Source organism: Drosophila ficusphila, unplaced genomic scaffold, assembly GCF_018152265.1.
Source record: "Drosophila ficusphila isolate 14025-0441.05 unplaced genomic scaffold, ASM1815226v1 contig_106, whole genome shotgun sequence".
Classification (NCBI taxonomy): Eukaryota; Metazoa; Arthropoda; class Insecta; order Diptera; family Drosophilidae; genus Drosophila; species Drosophila ficusphila.
This window is the reverse complement of record NW_025063993.1, coordinates 3,784,478-3,807,106: the sequence shown is the minus strand read 5'-3', so window position 1 is coordinate 3,807,106 and position 22,629 is coordinate 3,784,478. Positions and strand designations below refer to the sequence as shown.

The 22,629-nt window shown below is 39.5% G+C and overlaps 1 protein-coding gene and 1 long non-coding RNA gene across 3 annotated transcripts; both read right to left on the bottom strand.

The window, feature by feature from the left end:
• Window positions 1-1,110: 1,110 nt before the first annotated feature.
• LOC108088302 lies at window positions 1,111-20,357 on the bottom strand. 2 transcript variants are annotated; one of them, XR_001771225.2, is made up of 6 exons: window positions 20,070-20,357; window positions 3,135-8,589; window positions 2,943-3,071; window positions 2,235-2,881; window positions 1,527-2,160; window positions 1,111-1,456 (listed from the first exon to the last, which is right to left on the bottom strand). XR_001771225.2 is itself a non-coding variant. In XM_017186031.2 (5 exons), the coding sequence occupies exons 2-5, from the start codon at window positions 8,578-8,580 to the stop codon at window positions 1,945-1,947; spliced, it is 6,438 nt and encodes a 2,145-aa protein (XP_017041520.1). In that variant the 5' UTR covers window positions 8,581-8,589; window positions 20,070-20,357; the 3' UTR covers window positions 1,111-1,944. The 2 variants fall into 2 exon arrangements, 1 of the variants encoding a protein (XP_017041520.1); XM_017186031.2 differs by having other exon boundaries at window positions 1,111-2,160.
• Window positions 20,358-20,401: 44 nt separating this feature from the next.
• On the bottom strand, window positions 20,402-21,302 carry LOC122320783. The gene is made up of 2 exons (XR_006245829.1): window positions 21,042-21,302; window positions 20,402-20,603 (listed from the first exon to the last, which is right to left on the bottom strand). It is a non-coding gene; the product is annotated as an uncharacterized LOC122320783 (long non-coding RNA).
• Between the last annotated feature and the right edge of the window lie 1,327 nt (window positions 21,303-22,629).

Sequence of the window (22,629 nt, the reverse complement as noted above, 5' to 3'; positions counted from 1 at the left end):
CCGTCGTGAGGCAAGCTTTCGCGGGCGACACCTGACGGAAGTGAGCTCCCCCTACGCGGCGATAAGCTGAACCTGATTTAAAATGATCGATAATTAAAAATGTATGTTTTGGCGGTTTTTAACTTAAAATAATAACTGCTATAGTCATCGTAACTGTAGGTATTTAAATTGCTATCAATGTTTTGTTTACTTTTATAAAGCATAACATTTTTAATTTTTCTAAATATAGTTTCTAAATGAACAGAATTAACCTGTTTCAATGTCTTTAACGACTTTTATAGTTTCTTGAGTCAAAATTTGTTGTCCTTAATTCTTTCGTAAAACCGATTTTACTGGTCCTCACCTTTAGGCATCCTTGCTTTTAAAATTATCTGGTGAGCCTGTCATTGAAATTGAAATTTTGAAGTTTTACAAGCTAGCCAACTTGGGGGGTTTAATTTTCATTCTCCTTATAATGACCTATCTCAATATCATACGATTTGAACCACTTTTAAACCTGGAACTTAAATTAACCTTATCTCGAACCTTGCTAGGTGCAAACTTATCGTCTCTCCCCAATCTTGTTTCCTCCTATCTTGAAAATCGTGTTCTTTATCGCATTTTATTAACTTACCTTGGTGCTTCAAAGCCATATAATTGAATTCGTAAATAAGTTCTGGTGTTATTAAAGAGATGTTCAGAAGATTAAAATATGTACTAATAATGTACTATGCTAATTGGATTGTGGTTCTTCCATGTAAAGTCCACTAAAGATATTAAAGCTCTCTTTTAATACTTTTAAAACCATGTTTTAATAACAATGCATAATTTTACCTGGGTCTCTGGTAGCCATCTTTCTTTACAGGCTTCTGTTTTGGGTTCTTCCGACTGACAAAGACCTTTTTTCTATATTGACCTCTTTCAAGATTTACCACAATCGTTTAGAGCTACTGCGTAAGATCTATAATGTCTTTTAAAATACTTGGTGGTACTTTTTCCAATTAAAACTAAAAGTATCTCGAATAATCCCATTGGAAACCATAATCTAAGTCCTAAAATTATTGGAAAGTTATTCATATAGTAAAAGAAATTTCCGCAAGTTGTACTAAAAAAACACACAATTTTAAATTGCCAAAATTTCACTTTGCATTTATTTTGCTTCTTGTTATTAGTTTTTTGTTAAATTTCTTTTGTTTTTTTTTGTGGTTTCCTTTTATAGTTGCACAAAACTTACACTCATACATACATAGAAAATTACAAACCTATCTGAAAATTGATTTACATTATAGTTGGATCATATTGTGTATACATATATTTTATATATTATGTTAATAATTTCATTTAAAAATACATAATACATAAATACGCCTTTGTTGCTGCTTTAATAATTTTACAATAATTATTATTTAGTTTATACTTTAGCTAATTTGTTTTGCTTTTTTAAAAACCATAGATTACACGTTATCCCTAGATATATCTGTAAGTAGATATCGATTTATTAGCTGCTTGGCTGGCATACATTTTCTGTTCGTTTCCAATTATCTCACCTTCTCACTTCCGTTTGTTCTACATATAAATTGCATAATTGCAGCCAATCTCTAAAGATTCCAGATTTTCTCAATATTCTCGCTCTAAAATTTCCATTCATTTCCGTTTCGTTTCGTTTTTCTTCGTTTTGAGTGTGTATAGCACCTTTGTATCACTTTGCATTAGCTCTAATTTAATTTCCTTTAAAAAAGACTTTATCTTCCAAAGACAAAGACGTGTGAGTAAAAACTAGCTACTAGCTAAAATATACATATATGTATAGTATATAAATCTATAATTATATTCGTACTAATAGTTTTTCAATATTTGTTTGCACTTTACACTCTAATTTCAGTTAGTACTAGGTTCATCTGTTCATCATTATCTACGTTATATCTTTCTGGATCATGCCTCATCCTATCGCTATGTATATCTCGGTTAAAATTTCATTAAAATGGTCTTAACGCCCAACAAGTTGCGCACACTGTCGTTGTATTTGATGAGCACAACCTTCGATGAGCTGAACATGTTCAGCTTTTCGCCGGCGCACAAAAGCTGCAGGCAGGTGGCCTTCTCCAGGAAATCGTCGATCTTGAACTCCCTGAGCAAGTGCTTCTGGCTGCTGGCCAATGCGTTGCTGTTGTTTGGGCAGAGCTGCAAGATGGAAATTGATTTCAGTGAAGTTTGTTAACCAAAAACAAATCGATTTGTTTACAAAGATAGCTTACCTTGTTGAGCAACGTATCCTTCGATTTAACTTTAAGTAAATTGCACAAATCGTTGAGTAGTACCCATTTATCACTGCCCTCGTCTTTGAGCAAGTACAGTGGTGGCAAGGGCACATCGGCCTCTTCAAATTCAAAAATATCACCATTCAATTCAGTATCCATTGTCTCGATGTCCGTCTGATCGTCGTCTAGCCTACTTCTACTGTTCCTACTGTTCGCCTCCATCTCCGCTTCCGTTTCTGCATCCACTTCCTTCTTCACTTCATTCTTGACATTCACAACGCTCGTTACTAAATTATTTTCAACATTTGCATTTAGCTCCTCGTTGTTCTTATTGTTATTGCTATCCTCATCGGCTCCTGGTTCCAATTTGACCATCGTTGTTGCCGCTGTTGTCGTAGTCACCGGTCCAGTCTTTGTTGCACTCGTCTCCCCGTTCTGCTTGATCGATTTCACTCGCTCCTGGTCCAAGTCCTCCGGTTCCTGCTCCTCTTTCTTTGTCGACAACAAGCCGTGGCCGTTGGTGCTGTTACTGTTGCTCATCCTCTGCTGCTTGGCCTCCTTCCTTTCTCTACGTAGAGCTCTGCTCATATCACAAGCTGTATTCGGTACATTATCGAATATATCATAACCATACTCCTTAGCATCTGCAAGAGATTCGTTTCAATGAGTTTTGATCTTTGCTATTTGAAAGGTTCTTCCACTCACCAAAAATTTCCCAAGGCCCGTTGAAGCGCATTGGCTTGATGTCAGCGGCGGCACTTTGTGCATCGCTGAGATGGACGCGCAGAATGCTACGCATCAACTTGCTTGAAGCTAACATTAGCGGGGTTTGACCTGAATTGGGAATTCAATTGGTTAAACATTTTGGGAACACATTACTCTTGTTCTGAGACCAACCTGAGTACGTTGCCAGCAACGGGTCGGCGCCGTAGGAGAGCAACAGACGCACCACCTCCTCGTGGTCGTTCTCAATGGCTCCGTGCAGTGGGCGGATTCCCGCCTGAGCGGCCTCCGAATGATTGGCTCCGAACTGGAGCAGGATCCTGGCGATCTCCAGCCAGCCCTGGGTGCACGCCTCGTGGAGCGGCGTGTAGCCGGCGTTGTCCTTCTGGTCCGGGTTCATGTTCAGGCGATCCAGGCAGTAGACCACCACATCGATCAACCCCTGGCGAGCAGCCTTGTGCATGGTGCTCTGGCCCACGCCCTTGTTGAGCACCCACTTCTGGATCTCGCGGCACACATCCATCTCCGTCTTGACCTTTGGCGGCAGGTGGGAGCTACCCGCAATAGTGCTGTCCGTGTCGTCCAGTCGCTCATCCGCCGCACTCTGATTGGGTTCCAGAAGGTGTTGTGTCAACTGACTGGTGGGTTGGCTTTGACCACTGCTGTTGTGGCTGTGACTCTGGTTTTGGGTGGGCGCCGGTCGCTTCTTCTTGCGGATGTAATCGAAGCCCGAGCTGCCCTTCCTGCGCAGGTACTTCCTCTTGTGCGGACACTGGGGCGCCGAGGCGGACTTGTCCTCCATCAGGGATCTCCTCGCCAACTTGTTGTCGTTGGCACTGGCAATGCTGTTCATCTGCTGCAGGTACTCCTCGTACTTCTGGTAGCTGATCGCATCGCCGGCGTCCGCCTCTTGGGCGCATTCCGGCGGAGCGGAGGCCGGTCGCTCGGGACCAACGAAGATCTCGCGGATGATCTCCCTGTGCTTCTGCAACTTGGACTCCGTGCGGGTCTTGCTCTGCAGCACTTCGGTGTTGAAGATGCTGAAGTGCCGCTTGCTGAGATCATTGAGGGATGGGTTTTCCGAGGCTTCCTGCTGCGGCTGCTCGTACAGGGAAGTCGAGGCGGAGGTCTGCGAGGTTTCGCTGTGGATCTGCAGGTTGGTCGAAGCGGGAGCCGAGACGGAGATCTTTCTTTGCGTTCCCGTGGCACTGCCATTGGTCACCCGCAGATGGAGCACGTCGATGATGGACTTCGGTGTGGAGTCCTGCTTACTGGCTGCTTTCGTCTTGGGCCTGCTCCGCTTGAAGCAGGCCAACTCCTGGCCGAGATCGCGGCGCTCCAAGTCCGGCAGGGAGGCGGCCACTTTGTTCAGTTTGTTGATTGAGATCAGGCGGTGGGGGATTTTCAGGGCCAGCTTGTAGCGATACTCCTCCAGGTACAACTGTTGCTGCGGCGAGGTCTTCACGGGTTTCCCGGGACTACTGCCCACCTTGCCACCCTTCAGCTTTGAGTTCCTTCCGTTCAGGGGTCCCAAGTCCGAGTTCAGGCCTCGTTTGTTTCTCAAGCGCGTCACCATCATCTCCTTCTTGCTGTCCACCACCTTGCGGACGTACTTCCGCTTGATCTTGGTGGTGGAGTTGCGGATGATCTTGTCGTTGCGGAGGACCTTGCTGTTGGCCAACTGGAGTTCCAGTTCCTTGCGATGCTTGGAGCGGGTCATGGTGTTCAGCTTGTGGGCAATGCGTTTCTTGAGTGTGTTCCCCGGACGTCGGCCCACTCGCTTCTCCTTCTTCTTTTGCTGCTCCCCTTCGTCGTCCTCTTCGGGTTCTTCCTCCTCCTCCTCCTCTTGGTCCTCCTCCTCCTCGTCCTCGTCTTCTTCGTGGCTCTCCGAGGAACTGCTCTCCTGACATTCCTGCTTTGGGTTCTCCTCCGCTTTGCTTTTGTTCTGACCGGAAGCATCGAATTGCTTCTTGTTCGTTTTGGTCAGGGAGGTGGTATTGCTATTCTTGTTATTCTGGGTTTTCACCTCCTTTTTAACCTCCTTTTTTGCGGAGGAGGCTTTCGTCTTGCTCTCCTCACTCGACGTTTGACTGCGACTGAGCCGCTGGTTCGTTTTCTCCTGCTCGTCATCGCTGCTCTGCTGGATGCTGGCTGCTTCCGGAGATCTTTGTCGTGTCCTTCCCTTCCGCAGAAGGGGCTTCTTCTGCCGGGCGGAGTTGCGCTTGTGCAGCTCCGTGGTGTCACTCTCCGACGAGCTGCTCTGTCCCTCCTTCGGCGCCAGTCGAGCAGCGATTCTCTGCTCCTGCTGCTGTCGCTTCTTCTCCCTCTCCACTTTGCTGAGTTTCTTTTGGCCACTGCCGTTGCCCAAGGACGAGGAGATTCCGTTGGTGGTCGTGGTCAGTTGGGTGGTGGCCGATTCGGCATCTCCTCCGGCTGGAGGCACTGCCGCCACAGGTTGCCTCTTGAGAATGCGAGCCACGGGCAGGTCGTCTTCGCTGAGCTCCAACTTGATCCCGGTGGCCGGTGGAGGTATCGTCGGTGGCACCACAGCCTTGCTAAGCAGTTGCTCGACGAGATTGTTGCAGGTACTTCCCCAGTCCATCAGGTTACCCAAGCTCAGTTCATCCTCCAGACCCAAGTCGGCCGCCTTCGGAGGCGCTGGTTCCAGCTTGATTTGTATGTGGTTGGTGACCTGGTTAGGAGGAGTCCTCGGAGGCGAAATCGTACTAGAGGCATTCGTGGTGGAGGTCACCAGCACGGGTGGCGTAAAGGTGAATCCCTTGAGCTCCGCTTTCGTGCGAATCCGGGGTTCCGCCTTGGGCATCGCATTGGCGGAGGTGGAGGTGGATTCTGGCATTCCCGCTGGTTGCATTTCCCTTTCCCGCTTGGCGGCCAGCGCCTGTTCGTTTACGGCGATCACAGGCACCGGGGCAACCACAACCACTGAGGTGGGAGCAGCCACCAAAGGTGCTCCTGTGGCCAGAGATCCCGAGGATTCCGCTTCCAGCTTGGCCTGCTTGGCAGCGGCTTGATTGTACTCCTGCAGGTGCCGCTTCCTGCCCAGGTAGTTGGGATTGCTGCTGTTGTGCGGACTCGGCGACGGCGTGGGCATCAGTTCCGCCGTCGGCTTGGCCACCTGGACAATGCTCGTCTCCGGCGGCAGCTGCTGCTGTCGCTTGGCGAACGGATTGGTCTCCAACACACTGGGACGCATTTGTTGCAGGGTTTTGATGACCAGCGCGGGAGCGGCCGCTGCCGGAGGAACTGGAACCGTTGGAACCGTGGGCGGAAGAGGTGCAGGTGCAGATGCAGGTTGTGCAGGTGCGACTGCCGGAGTGGCCGGCGCCTGTCGTATCACAGCCGTTGGCGCCGGACTCGTGGGCGCTCCACTCCTGGTGGCCGCCGAGAAGTTGGGCGTGATGTCGAACCTGGGCAGGCCCAGTCCGCCGCCCAAGGACGCCGGTGGCAGCTTGTAGTCCGTCGTGCTGGGTCTCTGGTACTTGTACTCCGTGGAGTCCGCTGTCTGCTTCACCGTTCGCATGGACAGATCCAGTGGTGAATGGATCGCTGGCGGTGGCTGCGGATGGGGAGCAGAGGAAACTGCCAGGGGAGCGGGTTGAACAGCTGGCTGCTGGATGACTCTACTTGGAGCAGAATGGTTCCTCGCCGGCGGCTCCATGTTGAGCGTCTTCTTGATGATCTGCAGATTCAACTCCTGTTCGCTGGCGGTGTTCCTCTTCAGCATGTCGTTGATTAGCGCACGGTAGTTCGGTTTGGTGACAGCTGGTGCTTTCTTGGCAGGATTGGGATGACTCTGGCTTTGGCTAGCCCCGTGGCTTTGGCTTCCCGGCTGGTAGCAGATGTCCGGTCCGTGCGGATAGACCTGCAGAGTCGAGTAGTTGGCGCTGCCAGAGGATGACGACGAGGCGGGTTGCTGGCTGTTGAGGGGCGGCGGAGCTGGTTGGCTGCTGTGCGCGGGGTTTCCGGAGCCCAGAATCGTTCCTGGCACTCCGCCGGGTGGCGGTGCAGGCGCTGGCGTGGGCGAGGCCACCGCTCCCGCCGCCGGCGACGGAGTACCCTGGTGGTAGTAACTTGAGTAGGGCGTGGAGCTGCCCGCAGCATGCTGCTGCTGTATCAGCTTCCCGTACTTGGTCGGGTATCCGTGTGGCGCCGGAACTGTGGCCATGGCTGGCGAGGAGTCCCGCTCCCTGCTCTCCACGTTGTAGGGGTTGTGGTACAGCGAGGACCTCGTGGGCTGGGGCAAGCTGCCGGTCAGAGCGTGCTCCGGTTCCATTTTCACATAGCTCGAGGTGGCGGCCGTCGGTGGTGGGACAGGTGGTGGTGCTGCTGCCTTGGAGCTCTTCAGCGGCGGCTGTTGGCTGTAGTAGCCAGTGCGTCCGTAGGCGGCTCCACTTCCGGCTGGCACTCCTGCTGCACCGGCTCCTCCCCGCGGATACTCCAAGCTGGGACCCGGGGTCTCCCTTACGTACTTCTCGATCGCATTGTGCACCGTGTTCTTGAACTTCTCCGTGCTGAACGTGGGCATCGGCATGTAGAGGCTCTGGTGGTGCGACGACGAGGAGGAGGACGAGGGCGTTCCCGGGGCAGAGGGCGTGGCCCCGGCACTCCGCTGCTCGGGCGGAGTTTCGTAGTGCGGCGGACACTTCCGGCCGTAGTTGGGACTCGGCTGCTGGTGCTCGTTGCTGGGATTGCTGGGATTGACCACGTGCTCGAGTTCGTAGTGGCGGACGGATGACGAGTTGGCGGACGAGCTGGCGGTGGGCGGCAGCGGCTGTTGCTGTGGCTGCGAGGAGCTGGCTGGCGGTGCGTAGCTGAGCACCTTAGAGGGGGCGGGCACCGTGGAGTACTTGATCTCCTCGCTGTAGTACCGCTGGCTGCTTGGCAGGGGTCCCTGGATCGATCTCGACGAGGCCGTGACTGGCGCTCCGGGCTTCCCGTACGAATACCTCGAAGGCGGCTGGTGGTGCAGCTGCTCCTCGGGTGGCGGCCAGTAGCCAGTGCTGCCTACAGTGCTGGCATAGAGACCGGGATTCCCGTGCTGCCGCAGTCCGGGCGCCGGCGCTGGAGCGGAAATAGCTTGGCTCTTGTAGCTCCAACTGGGATGCGGATGCGGATCGGGCACCTTCTTCGCCGCCAAACTCTGGTTCGACGTGTAGTACTGCATGTGCGGATCGCTGCCGCTGGGACCAGGCGCTCCGGACACTTGGGGCGGCGGATGAGGATGTGGAGCGCCTCGGCTCATGTACATCGCTGCCCGGGATCGCTGATCCTCGGCCAGGGACGTCGGGTGATGCTGGGCATGGTGGTTGCCGTAGCCGGCGGAGGAGGAGGAGCTGCCCACCGAGGTGGAGCTCGTGGGGTGGTGGTGCAGCTGCTGGTAGTGGTGCGGATGCTGCTGCTGGTGGATCTGCTGCGGTGGTGGTTGCTGCTGCTGCTGCTGCGGCGGTGGTGGCGGCGGGTGATGCTGGTGGATCGGTTGCTGGGGGTGGTGTGGTGGCTGGTGATGCGGTTGCGGGTGATGTGGGTGCGCTGGATGGTGCTGCATCGTCGGATGCGGCTGATGATGTGTCTGATATTCGTGATGTCGGTTGGGCTCCATGGTGTTACTCTAGAATATATAGTTCAAACCACTAATTAGTAACTGAAAATGATTCACATCACTTAGTTTTTAAACCTACAACATTTAAATCTCTTATCGTTAAATGGTATTAGCAAGTAAGTCCCTTTATTACGTATATTAGTCAAGATTCAAATTTAATCAAAAATGCAAATTTTTATCTATTAAAATGAAAAATAAAATGGTAAGATAACAAATAATTAAAACCCCAATAAATACATACGTATCTGAGTTTTATAAAGCTTTAACAACTTAAATAGATTTCGTAAATTGATATTGTATTCTGACGGAGCCACTTAATTTGAAAATCAGTTTTACACCAAAAACACCTTTAAAGAAAATTGTCGAGAAAATTGTAAATCGAAAACAATCACATCTTGTAATGCAATGAATTCTATAAAAACAATGAAGTTATAAGATATCAATTTAAATAAATTAACGACAATGGAAATATGTTAACTAGAGCATGACAGCACGAAAGAAGAATACTATTCAATTAAGACTAGGAATCAGTCAACTATACTGATACTTAACAAGTCTCAGTAATAAACAACTGTGAAAGTCACACGAGTAAATTTTTTCTGAAAGCCATAGCTTCCCTATATTTTTGAATATTAATTTAATTAAAATATACATAAATACATACACTATGTATAGTAATCTTTCACAGTTTACAGTGAGTTTAAAAGTTGAGAACGAAAGACACTCATTCTAATATGAACAAGTTTCCCAGCATGATGATGAAATTGCTAAAAACAAATAAGCTTAAAAATTCTATTTGCCTTTTACAATACAAATCGTGGGAGAGAGAGAGGGAGATAACGAGGGAAAGAGAGTGGGCGAGAGGGAAATGCAAACAGTTCAACGACTTTCTAAAGAACGTGCACGAAAATAAACTGACTTTCCAATGAACCGAGCACAGCACAAAATGCCCCAAAATGATTCATAATGGCGAAACTAAGAGAAATTGGACACAAATTTGGATAAGCTCAGAAGTTAATAAGCACAAACAAATCCCAACAAACTCATAAGTAAAAGAAGGTATTTAAGTTTGTTATTTATAAAATATTTAAGGCTAAAAGTTGGTATTAATACTATACAAACAATTAAATTCATTTAGTGCTTAGTCTTTCACAAGTAATTTGACTACCTTTCTTTTTGGTAATCAAATCATTATGATTTAATAAAATCGTTGATTAATAACAACTTTTAATAAATCTGACAATATAAACTTTGTTTGTCATCTTGAGATGCGATTAATTTAAATTTTAATAAGGTTGTCTGTTATTATTTAAAAGCATAAAACAGCTGCAAAGTAATACAATTATAGATAAGAATGTCTCAAGTTGTCTTGCAGTTCGTAAGCTCGTGCTCGATTCGGAATTTCGAATTTCAACCATATGCTATACAGATAAGACCGCCAGTAAATCTACCCCACACTCGTGTTTTAATTTTCGTCAGAACGATTCGCAAAGCATCATTGAAAATTCCCCAACACACCGAGTTAAACGCTTTTAAAGCGCCCCCACCAGCGTTATCAATTTTAGGGGATTGCCAACGGACTGACCGACCCCAAAAACTAGCACTACACTCACGTGTCGTCTGATTAACAAGTTTATAAACAAATAGAGAATAATAAAAAATTATTACAGAGATAAAAACATTAGCGAGCGCAAACGAAAACACACAACTCAAGGCGAAAGGCCGCAGCAATCACATACATTATAAACAAAAACAAATACTAAAAATAAAAATAAAAGAAAACAAATAGTGAGAATTCTTTTTCGATTTGCGCACAAATAGCTGACGGAGTCCGTCAAAAGTTATTTAACGAAATTCGTTTCTGTTTCTGTTGCTGTTGCTGTGTTGTGGGCGTGTTCGACATTGTTAATTGTCATAATCTATATGTAGTGAATACCAAAATATTTGTGTGTACATCTGTATCTATTCATGTTGGCCAGACCTGTTAATTTGTTTAAGGCAGCGTAAACTGCAGCTATAAATACCAGAAAGGATCGCTTAAAACCATTCTAAAATCAGATAATTCTTTACATTTTATTTGGTTTTTCCTTTTTTTTTTTTAGCCTTTTTAATTAATTGGTTTTAAGGAGTACATAATTAAATTGCTTCACATTGCGCTTTACTTATCTCTGGTATAAATATCATAAAAAAACAACATGTGCTAACAAACTAAAGAGTTTATTAAGCTATAATAATATAATAACTATACTGCATGACCAACAATTTAATTATGAATGTCAATTGATGTTCGTGTCCTACTTTGCTACAAATTAAATTGTTTTTGACTTTTCACACCTTTGTAAACACTATTACTAACAACTGCAAACTAATTTTAATAATAATAATTCTGGTACTAAGCACAGTTTAAACTACCCTCGCAAACACTTCAACGAACTCAAGGTCTTAAAAGCCAAACGCATTGAGGTCAAACAAAAGAAAGAGGACAAATACAAAGAAGAGTCAGGAATAAAAACAAGAAAAATTCGTAAAGGAAGGAAAAAAGACAAATTCCCAATGGAAAATGACGAAAGAAATGTTGACTTTATTAAATTTAGTTTATTCTTGCGCTGAGAGCACAAACCTTTGAAATGATTTAACGCACTACCAACTCTTCTTTCTTATTACTAATCCAGTTTTTAATAATCTGCTGCAATCAATTATTTCTGGAATTTTCTTCTTTAAAAATTCTTTTCATTGTTGAAACGAAATGTTTTTGCAACAAATTTTAGGGAAATCAAATCAAAAAGAGTACATATTTATTTATCAATTGTTGAAGAAACTTAAATTCATAATGGTTTGTTTTCGATTCTCGTAATTTATTCTACGTTTTACCAAATGTTTTTTACTCAAAGTTCCTTTCGATTTCCTCAAGTGAATGAACCTGGTGGTTCAAAATCCACAATCTATTCCAATCAACTATAAAGCTTTCCCCTTCGTGTTTAAGCAAACATTTTAATCGCGTTTTCCCTTATCTTCTCTCCTTATGATGTTTATTTGCTTTTAGCTTTTGATTCGGGCATTTGCAATTCAAAATTTAAAGTTTTACAGTGGCCAACAAAGGTTTTTTAGGGGAAAAAAATGAAGAGGCGGTGAAAAATTCCCTCAGCTTGGCCTTGGCTTAAAACAAACAAAAACGGCAACAACAGTTCGGGTTCGAGTTGGGTTGTCGGAAAGAGACAGTGCCAAAAACAAGTCAACACAATAGCAAACATTGCGGCTTGTTTTGTTTTTAGCGCTTTTTTAGCATTTTAATTTGGCATTTGTTGAGCCTGTCGGCTAAAGGTATTGGTTTCGGTATTGGTTTTGCTGCAGCTGTGGATGTGTTTAATGCTTGTTTTTTTTTTGTGATTATTGTTGTTGCCTACGCCGAGCGCTTTGTTTTATAATTTCACATTTCGCAAAAGTTCGTTGTGCTCTTACGTCGCCTTCTCTTTTTCTCGTTCACATTTCGCGTTTTTCATTTCATTTGAGTGAGGCACGCGTGTGTGTGTGTGCTTTTGTTCAACTGTGTGCAGTGCCGCTCGGTGTATTTATATCATTTGCAATAACAAAATAAAAATGCGTCACAAATTTATTTGCACTTTTTCCGTCGGTTACTTGTATCAGGGCCCTCACGAGCACCGCATACATATAGAAAACATTATAGCCTTGACCTCTACAATCTACAAACTGTGGCCACGGGCTAACGTTCTCCCCGAATTTATTATTTCTCACTTTAATTTACATATGTTGTTCATGTGTATATATGTACATACATCTGTACGTATTTATTTATTTGGTTCTGGCGAGTTTTCTCTGAGTCGGCCAACATAAATTATATTACACGTTTTAGCTTCATTTAATATAAAGAAGACAATATGTTTTCAATATTTTTGAGTGTCTTCTTAAATCTTTTTCTTTTTACTGCAAATCATTGATCGTTTATTAAAAGTTAATTATGTATGTAAGCCAAGTAAACTTTGGTTATAGTTATTTGGATAACTTCCTCTTGTAACTATGTTCTAATTATATGTACATATTTCCGTGTCCGAAAATTTGTTAATTTGGGTATGTGTTTTTAATAAATTGTATCTTTTAAAAGGATATACGGTTTAACGGTATATTCAGATTTTATTTTTAATTGTGATAGTTAAGTAAGAATAGTTACTTACTTAATAGTGAGATAGTTAAGTAATAATTGCCCCAGAACCGTTTCATAAGCTTAAATCTACTGAAGTTATTTGCGCTTTGAATGGTAAGAGTACCTACACGTATACTGCTTGGTTTATCGGCAAGCATTAACAAAGAATATTAACCTTTTAGTTTTATTTACTTCGAGGAGGCAATCTAACCCTCATTAAAACTTAAGCTACGTCTGAATAATATATCAATTCAATTTATTTTATTTAAGTTTGAACTAAACCTATTATTATATGGAAATTTGAAAATCAAATTAATGTTCTCACGCTTTACTTGAGAATATTTTTTAGTTTATCGTACTTTTGTTTCTATCATGAGAATGTCTCCAGTTCTCAAATTTTTGATTTTCAAGAAATTATATTCAAATGATTTTTTTGTAGTATTGTGATTATATACACTTATGTTTTACTAAAAGCACTTAAAATATTAGTATTGAAAAAGACAAATATTTATATTTAAGCTTTTAAAACTTTGCCGTTATCTTTAGAGCCGTTAATTCACTAATTTTTAAAAACTGGCACAGTAAAGAAAACCAGAAAGTTGTATGTGTTCACCACTTGCAATACGATTTATTGTCATTGTGGTAGGTATTATAATACACAGTGTTCACGCGTGAAAACAAAAAAGTTTTGGTTTGTAAGATATTTGCATATAAGAATGAAAAGTTGGGATACTTTTGTAGAAGCTAAAAGAGAATGAAAACGAGTGCCAAAACTTGAGCAGATGATCGTCCAAATGATTATGATAATGATGGCAGAACACATGATCATTGAGATCTTTTCTCCTCGCTGCTGTTTTGTTGTTGTTGTTGTACGCCTTTGGGGGCCAACAACGCGCACATAAATTTGTGAATCGTTGTTGTATCTGTTTGTGTACTCTTTTTGTATCTGTATCTCGAAGTTCGCTTGTATCTGTACCCAGCGGGAAAAAAGATGTGGAAAATATGCTATTTTTCAGTGGTTTCTTCATACAAGCGGAAGGGCAAAAACCTCCTTCACCCCTTACATTTTTGCCGTCTCTCCTTTCAAAATACACGGGGGTGACACACAAAAGGAAGGGGTAAAGGAGGTTTGCAGGCCAAAAACCTGTGGATGCTCTGGCTGCTGAAAGCAGGGCAAAATCCAGTGGACCTACGGCTGCTGAATGCAGGGCAAAATCCAGTGGACCTACGGCTGCTGAATGCAGGGCAAAATCTAGTGGACCTACGGCTGCTGAATGCAGGCCAAAATCGACTGGTTTTTGTCCTTCCCGCTTTACAGAATTTCCACATGTAAAAAACAATACTTTTTAATTTGGTATTTGCATTTATTAATCTATATACAGTCCAAGGACCTTTGTCATAAGTATTTTTGTATATTATATTTTTTGCCTCAGTGAACGATGAACGCAGATCATCTTGATATTGGCGAAGACTGTAATTGTCGTTTCTGAGTGACTCTGAAAATAAAAACCATAATATATTAATATATAACATATTAATAAAAATCAAAAAATATATAAAAAGTATTGGGAAAAATAGATAAATTTTGAAAAACAAGTATACTTACCATACAGTACTTTGGAGAAATTATTATATGAATTTAACAAAAATGTAATTACATAGTAACAAGCATGGCTATTGAAATTTATTGAAAATGTAGTGAGTACTTACAAATGCTTCTGGATTGGCTTCGGCATCGGAGTCCAAGTGGCCGAGTTTTTCAAATGACGAAATCGAAATGTCCGCTTGCGCACGTTCAGATTTGCCATTAATGTCGAATCTATTACAAATTTTATGAAAAGAAACATTTGTTTGTTCTTGTGAAATTGAAAAATAAATTTAAATAAAAAACTTACTTACTTACTTGACAACCGCCTCTGGCGGCTAATATTTAGTTTTCGTAAAAATGCTTATGTTCACCATATCCGTAACGCTGAAATAAGGATATACAAACAAAAATATTTATGTTATAACTTACCTTTATCTCGTTTTTTAGAATAAACTTAACTTTTTTTCACTTTTGACACATTTTGCACGACATTTTATACTGATGTGACCGTGCATATTCTGAAGAAAGACAATAATTAGTCACAACTTCGTTGTAACTTAAGGTCATATTCAGAAACCCACCCCATTTAGCGGTCCGAAATTTTCTACTCCTACCCCTACGCCTGCTAAAAGAAGCAGGTTTTCAAGTACTCTAAAAACCTCCTTCCCACTTTCCCGCTGGGTATCTACAGAATTTATGTCGCCGCCGCAAAAAATGTTGTAATACACATAAAACGCGGGGAGAGACAAGGACGGAGCGACGCCGACGACGTAGCGCTATCTTTATCGCACACTCGCTGTTTGCATTAAGATGATGACAAAATCAAATAAACAGAAGCTAAAGAAACAACAACAAGAAGAAAACAACAAGTAAGCGGGACAATTTAAGATAACAACAATGTCAACGACTGCCGCCTTCTCTTTCCCACCGCCCGCCCCTTCTCTTTCTAATGTGCACACGTTTTTTTTCGCTCTCTCTTTCTTATTGAACAGCAAAAATAACAACTAGCAGTTGTCGTGCTTCCCTTGTTGTTTTTGTTAATTTCATTTCAATTTATTAGCATTTTATTTGCAGTTGTTGTTGCGTTTTCATTGCCGCCAGTTTCGTTTATTTTGTTGTAGTGTTTTTTCATCAACTCTGTAATTGTTTCATTGTTGTTGGCACTTTTTCATTGCTTTTTGAAGCCAATTTGTCATACAATGATTTAATTGCTCGAAATTATGAGCTTGTGAAATACGTACGTACAAGAGGAAGAGGAAAAGCGAGAAAGATAAGAGAGGAAGTCAATAAAAGATATAAAGTCAAAACGTTGGATAAAAGTGAAAATTGTTAAGGAAATTAAGTGAAAGAAAAGTTTTTCAAAAACATTAATGAAAAGAAAACACGTTAATGATAAAGAAAATTAATACAGATGAAAATATTTACGGATGTGCTGTAAATTATGAATCGAATTCCAAAGCCTTTTTATAAGAAAATTAAATCGCAATATAATGTACTCATTTCAGTCACTTTCATAAAGTGATTCAAAATAATAATAAAAGCAAAGGCATCTGCTGACAAAGAATTTAGATGTTGTCTAAGTATAAATTTGTATTGGTAATAATGACTAATTCAGAAGCAAAAAATAAAAAAATCCTTGAGTCACCTTTATAAAAGTTTTTTGTAATTCTCAAAGTTTAAAAGCTTTTGAAAATAATTCTTAAAATGTTATTTGAAGAATGTTAGCGGAATTGAATAATGTATCGATTAACAAAAATCTTCTTTTTTTTAAGTTAGGCATTGTTTGAAAACGATGTAGTATACAATTCGTATATTGTTTTAATAGCCGGTCGACTTTTATGACCGTGAAACCATTCTAACATTTGTTATTAAATCACCATAAAATTAACCATGTTTACTCAAATGAGACGAAGTAATTTAACCTAAATTTCACACATAGTAAAGTTCCAATCTTCTTATTTGCATTCGATTCAATTTATAATGTAAAAACGACATTAAACAAAATTAGATCACGCTAAACGAGTGACACAAATTCCACTGCATCGCTCACTCGCATGTGCTCTGATTAATGTCATTAGTGTTACTTTAGTTCCGTTCTGCTTTCTACTTAACAAACTAATCAGGGAAATTATGAAATTGCATGTGAAAAACTCGTCGTTTAAGAAAAAATGTAACAAAGGAAACATTAAGTGACAAAAAAGATAGAATTTTGTTTTAGATTTTGAACTCATTTGTTTGCACATTAAAATTCGTATCTTTTTATAATCAATAAGCATTGATCATCAATGCTTACATGAAGAGTTAGTAATTTCCAATTATCAAACATAAATGTTTATTTTATTTATATAAGATATATTTTAAATTTTGGTATGATTTATTTATATTTCTGCAACTTACTATAGTTTTATTTATTATGTTCAAATTATTTGTAAGTTATAATAAAAAAAAAAAAAATTATAAAAATTAATGTTTTCGTTAAAAAAAAGTTCTGACCGATAATAAAAATAAGAATGATAAAGTGAAAAATTCAAAATGTTGTAAATTCTTTTCATAAATAATAAATTTAGCCTTGTTTTAATAGAATTAATTAAATACGCATTTTTAATTTCAATTTAAATATTTCATTGAAGGGTTCAACAACCCTAAATTATTGTTTGTTTTTATTTTCATTCATTCAATTTGACGACCCGAGTTTTGTAACTTTAAAACTCACACTTCAACAGGTGTCAAGTTATACAAACCACAATGTATTCATCGAAAAAGAGAACAACAAGTTAGACAGGCAATTTGAGTCTCCAACAAAAAGTAGCAAAGTTGGACTTAAAAACTGAATATAAAATACTTAAGCGTTGAGTCACAAAACTGTTTGTGAAATGATATTGCATTGTGAACGTAAAATTTCCTGGCTGAAATCTGAGTATGACAGCGAAATGCGGGGAAGTTTAAATGTTTTCTTTATTTATTTTCCAATTTTGTCTAGTCAGCAAGTGAGTTGGTAAATTGTTAGATATGTGTGTACACGCTAACTAAAAATAAACTATATAAACAAAAGCTGGCAAAAAGGGCAGACAAAGTAAATTTATAGTTGCCTTTAAAAAAAGTACACAAAAAAGGGAAGGGAAACTGTGTGGAAAAGCCGTTTTGAGGGGGAGGTGCAGCCATGTGATAGGTGAAATGAAGCAGCAAATAGAAGGGGTTTCAACTTGAATTTATGAGCACTTCTGTAGCCGCCCCCACAAAGTTTTCAGACCAAAGTTCGAATTGATGGAAGTTTAAAGGCGAAAAAAGTTCTTATCTCAGTAAATTTCGTTAAGCTGGCGAAGCCAACCATAAAGCATTCCGGGTATTAGTGAAATTTTATTGACAAAGGCTGCATGGCTAAAGCTGATTTATATTCAAAACACGTTTTAAACTTGATTTGTTTTTTTATCCACACAAATTTCATTGACTTTGGTCCTATTTATAGAAAAAGATAAACTTTGTGGGAAGAATTTATTAAGGAATTATTGTAAAATGAGTCGATATTCCGAGTTGAAAAATTGTTTATATATTTATAAAAAGAAAAGGTCCGGTTAACCTTCAATCATCCCTTACATCTTTTTTTGTACATTTGATTTTTTTGTTTACTGTGTGATATCTTCTGCCGAAGAAGTAATCGAATAACTAATTAACCCAATGTCAATGACTAAGAAAATCAATTGAACACGTTTAAACTCTTAAAAGATTTCTCAAAAGTTTTCCCGGTAATCGCCAATAATATAATGTCAAAACTTCTCTGGTGAGTGTCATCCGCTTTGAACTATTCCCATTCGATCCGGTCAACTTCCACACCAGATACAAAGAGCCAACAGATATTTCTTTAAAGTTAACGTTATTCATCAGAGCCAACTTACACACACACTATAATCTTGGCTTGTTCTGTTTTCGGTTTTCTCTGTTTGTTTCGAAACAAACCGGTTAAACGCTTTTAGCTTTAAGCAAAAAGCATCAGCAGCGAGAGAAAAAAGAACAGCACATAAAACAGAAACCGTTTAAGCGTACAATAGGCGTAGATAGGTAAAGTACGAGTGGATAGAGGGGCGGGAATAAGGGGGCGGGTCAGATTGACTACAACTAATTATCAACCTCAACGAATCGGGCACAGCTGTACAGAGCAAACAGTTCAAATCGCCCTATTCTCGGTTTTCTATTTCTATTTGAAACCATTTATCAACAAATCGAATAATGGTCGGTCAAACATTGTTGGCTTTTTTGTTTTTGGTGTGTTATCGGTTCGGTAAACAGTTTCCACCGATTATGCTATTTAGATTAGCGTAAAAATGTGGAAATAAAAAATCGTAACGTCGTAATATGATAAACAACAATTTCATTAATTGCCCTCGAACAAAATTTAAGAAAAGATTGTTAGGTAACAGAAATAATTTTTCAAGTAGAAAACAATGTTACTTAACACGTTTTAGAGGTTTTTTTCAAGGATAAAAACAAGATAAGATAGAAGACTTGTAAATAAGACAACTTTGGACTTTGTTATTATTATTAAGTAAACAATTCTAAAAAAAGTTTAAAGAAAAGTTTTTGAAAAACATCAAATAACGTCTTTACTCTGCACTTAGAATTAAATTAAAAAGAAAGAATATTGCACTTAGAATTAAATTAAAAAGAAATAATATTCAAACGCCGAAAAACGCTGATTGATAAATAAAAATGGGTTTCTCATATATAATATATATATAATATATATAATAGAATAAAACACAACTGGAAAAGTTTTTACTTCTTTTTTTTTAAGGTTCATGTTTGTTTAGTCTTATATTCAACTTTAGGTTTCGTTGCTCTGAATCAGTTTAACTATATCCAAGGAAGCAATAAAAAACATTCTCCTAGTATCAGTTTAAAAGCTGATAACAAACTTGCACGCAGAAACGTGACTTGAAGCGGTCAGTAAGGCCACAGAGCTAGGGCGATTCCAACTATTTGATTATGCTATAGCAGCATAGACTTTAGGAATGCACAATGCATGCGAAAACTATAATTTAGTAAATTGTTAAGGTCATTCATCACCCGAATGATCGAAACGCATTTCGTATACTTACAAAACTTGTTCCTATAAAAATATTAATCGTCTCAAATCGGGAAACTTTAAACAAAATTTTCTGCTATTAAACGACAGAATATTGGATTGTGCATAATATTTTAGGCTAAAGTTGCAGTACGAAATATGTATAAATAAATTTGTTGGTACGTTGCAAAGCATATCGTAAACTCGAAATGTATTCCCAAATACATAAAATGTTCACTTATTATGTATGTATAATTATACTAGCTATTATTTAACTATAATAAGCCATACGTTTTTAAATTAATAAATGCGTAGAAAGTTTTAAGTATTCCCAACGTTCTTATTGAGAATTAGTTTTTAGTGTAAATTAGTTAACGATTGGTCTAAAAATCTCCAAAAGACTGTCGAGCGTGAGAAGTTTTAAAGTGGAGCTTTGCGCAAGGAGAAGAAATAAAAGAAGAGAATTCCAAGCAGCTGTTATCAAGAAAGTAACTGTAAATAAGCCACCTGTAGACGTTTCGCATGTTCCCAAAAAAGTGAAACAACATGCTCCCTCTTTTGCCGTCTCTCTTTTTAACGCCTTTTTGGCTATGCCAACACTTATAAACAATGAGACATAGCAACAGCTTTATTAAGACACGCACTTTTTGAAAAACTCATCGAAACTTGCTCAATTTACTCACTTTAAGATGCTCCAATATTTCTTTTCTTTTTCGCCTTTTTGTTGTGGCCCTTTATCCCGTTTACTGTTATATATTTATTGTAAACTGGTTGTTGTTGTAATTCCTTGCAGCATTGCTTTTCACTTTACACACACTCACACATTTAGAGATAGAAATGGGGAGACGACACACGTACAAAATTTCTCGTGCAGCAACTTTTTCTCTTTTTTCGCTTTGCTTTCTTTCTTTATCTTTTTTTCATTTTGTGTAAACCAGTATTTTGTGCCTTCTTTCACTTGTATGCTTTCTGTTGTTGTTGCTTTATTCAAGAAATTGTTGAATAACGGTTTCTGTTAGCCGCTACGCTTTTGTATTTGTTGTTGTTGTCTTGAATTTCACTTTGCTTTCGCGTTTCACGCATTGCTGCTGCTTCTTCTTCTTCGTGTTGCTCCTTTTTTTAATTTTTAGCCGTGGGAAACCTGTCCAGCAGCCTTAAAGCCGCTGTTTTTGTTGCTTCTCGTTTTTTGGCTAAACATTTTCATTGCTGAAACAACACTAGAGACTTTTATTTTAATATTCCTCTTTGTTTTCGAAAGATATTTATAAAGATAAAAGCAAGCAAACAGCGCAGAAAAAATTCCAAATAAATAAATTATGGTTGTTGCTCAACGTTCATTGCCACACACAAGCACAAACACAGGCAGACAACGAGTCAGACACTCGCACATACATATACTTTTTTTTTGGGGCAGCGTTTTTTGTTGTTTCAAGGCAACTTCATTTCTTGACTCTTTTTTCCTCCCCCGCAGGGAAACAAAGAAAATTTCACTTGTCTCGCACACACACACACTAACAAGCACCTTCACAGACACTTGCCTTTTCCCAAAGGAAATATAATTTAAAACATTTATTGACACAATTACAAGGTTTTTGCTTCTTTCGCTGTTGTTGTTGCCGCTTGCTTGCTTTTTCTCGCTGTTGTTGTTGGCCTACTTTGTGTGTTGTTGTATTTTTTCTCTCTTCTTTTTTTGTTGCTCCAACTTCTCTCCTTTGCTTGAAAAAATTTCACACGCGCCGTTTTTTTTGTCTCTTTTTTTACGTAAATTAAATTGCCGTTTGAAGTTATCTTTCGAGGGATTGCACTTGGTATTTAGCTATATTATACATATATATGTTGCACTACATTATATTTATAAACATTATGTGTATATGTTTAAAGTTTAATTGTGTTTTATAAAAAGAAAATCAGACGAGACGAACGAATGAACAATGAATGACAAAAAAACCTGGGTAGTATTGGGCTAACGCGTTGTGCCGTACAGCAAGCAGCTGTTTATTCGTTTTTCGGTATATTCTGATTACATATACCAGTTTAGGGTGGCCATGTGCTTTTAGTATTTTAAAAATTTGGCCGTATTTTTTTTTTAATTGAAAAGGACAATTTTTTTCTAAATAATTTTACCAACGAAAGTTAACTTTAATTATTAGGTTTAATGGAGTATGAGCTAAAAGTTTTAAAGAAATGTGTGAATATTTACTCCTTACTTGTTATATTTGGTTGTGACTACTAGAAGTAGTCGAGAAATGTTATTTAGTTATAAGAGAGTTGCAGAAAACGAATCTTAAAAGCTGTTGAAATCATTTCTTCGCTTTTTGGTTAATTTAAACTAAAATTTTTTTTTATTTACACTCTAGAAATATTAACATTGTGTGGGTTTTTCAATCTGAGTATTAGGCATTATGAATTGCATAAAAATCAACTCGGCTTTCTTTTGTTACAATATTCATGAAATTTTTATTCATAGTTTGCTTACATTATTTCTTACACAAAATAAAAAAATAAAAATAAAACAACTTGAAAATCAATCGGCTTAAGAATTTTTAAATCGGTGCAGAGTGAATGTTAATATTTACGCTGTGAACATATGGTTGTTATAAATAATATGACAAAGCTAATTTTAATTATGTAGTTTATTAAATCGACACGAGAAATCTTGTAATCAGTTGGTATCTTCTGTATTTCTTCATCACTCTTTTGAATATGACCGGCCTTTTAAATGATAAATATTTGAAATTTTTGGTTTTTGAAGTATCTTAAAAAGTATAGTCAGAAGCAGTGGTAATCTACATAGGAACTTTTTTTCCAAATGTTTCAATTGTAAAGTATAAGTGCAAAAAAAAGAGTCTTTAGAAGTAAGTCGACAGTATTATGCTTTGTTTTTATTTCATACGCACTTATTTATTTATTGAAATTATTTTATAATGTTCATCTGAAAGAAATATATTTAAATATTTTGTATGTCATAAGTCATATTAAAAACTGAAACCTCAAAAACTACCTTCCGTTCTTTTATTCCATTCCGATTTTCAAATTGGCGCCGAAATGTTAAAAATTATCGATTATAACTCGCGACACCATCCACAATTGCCTGGTCTGGCCGAGGATTTTTTAGTGGAAACTGTTGTTTAGAGTTGAAAAAATTTCGGGAGCATAATAAGCTTTTTTCAATTCACAAGTTTCTTAAAATTCCAAAACAAATTACGTACATATGAAAAACAAACAATGCTCAATACTTTTGTA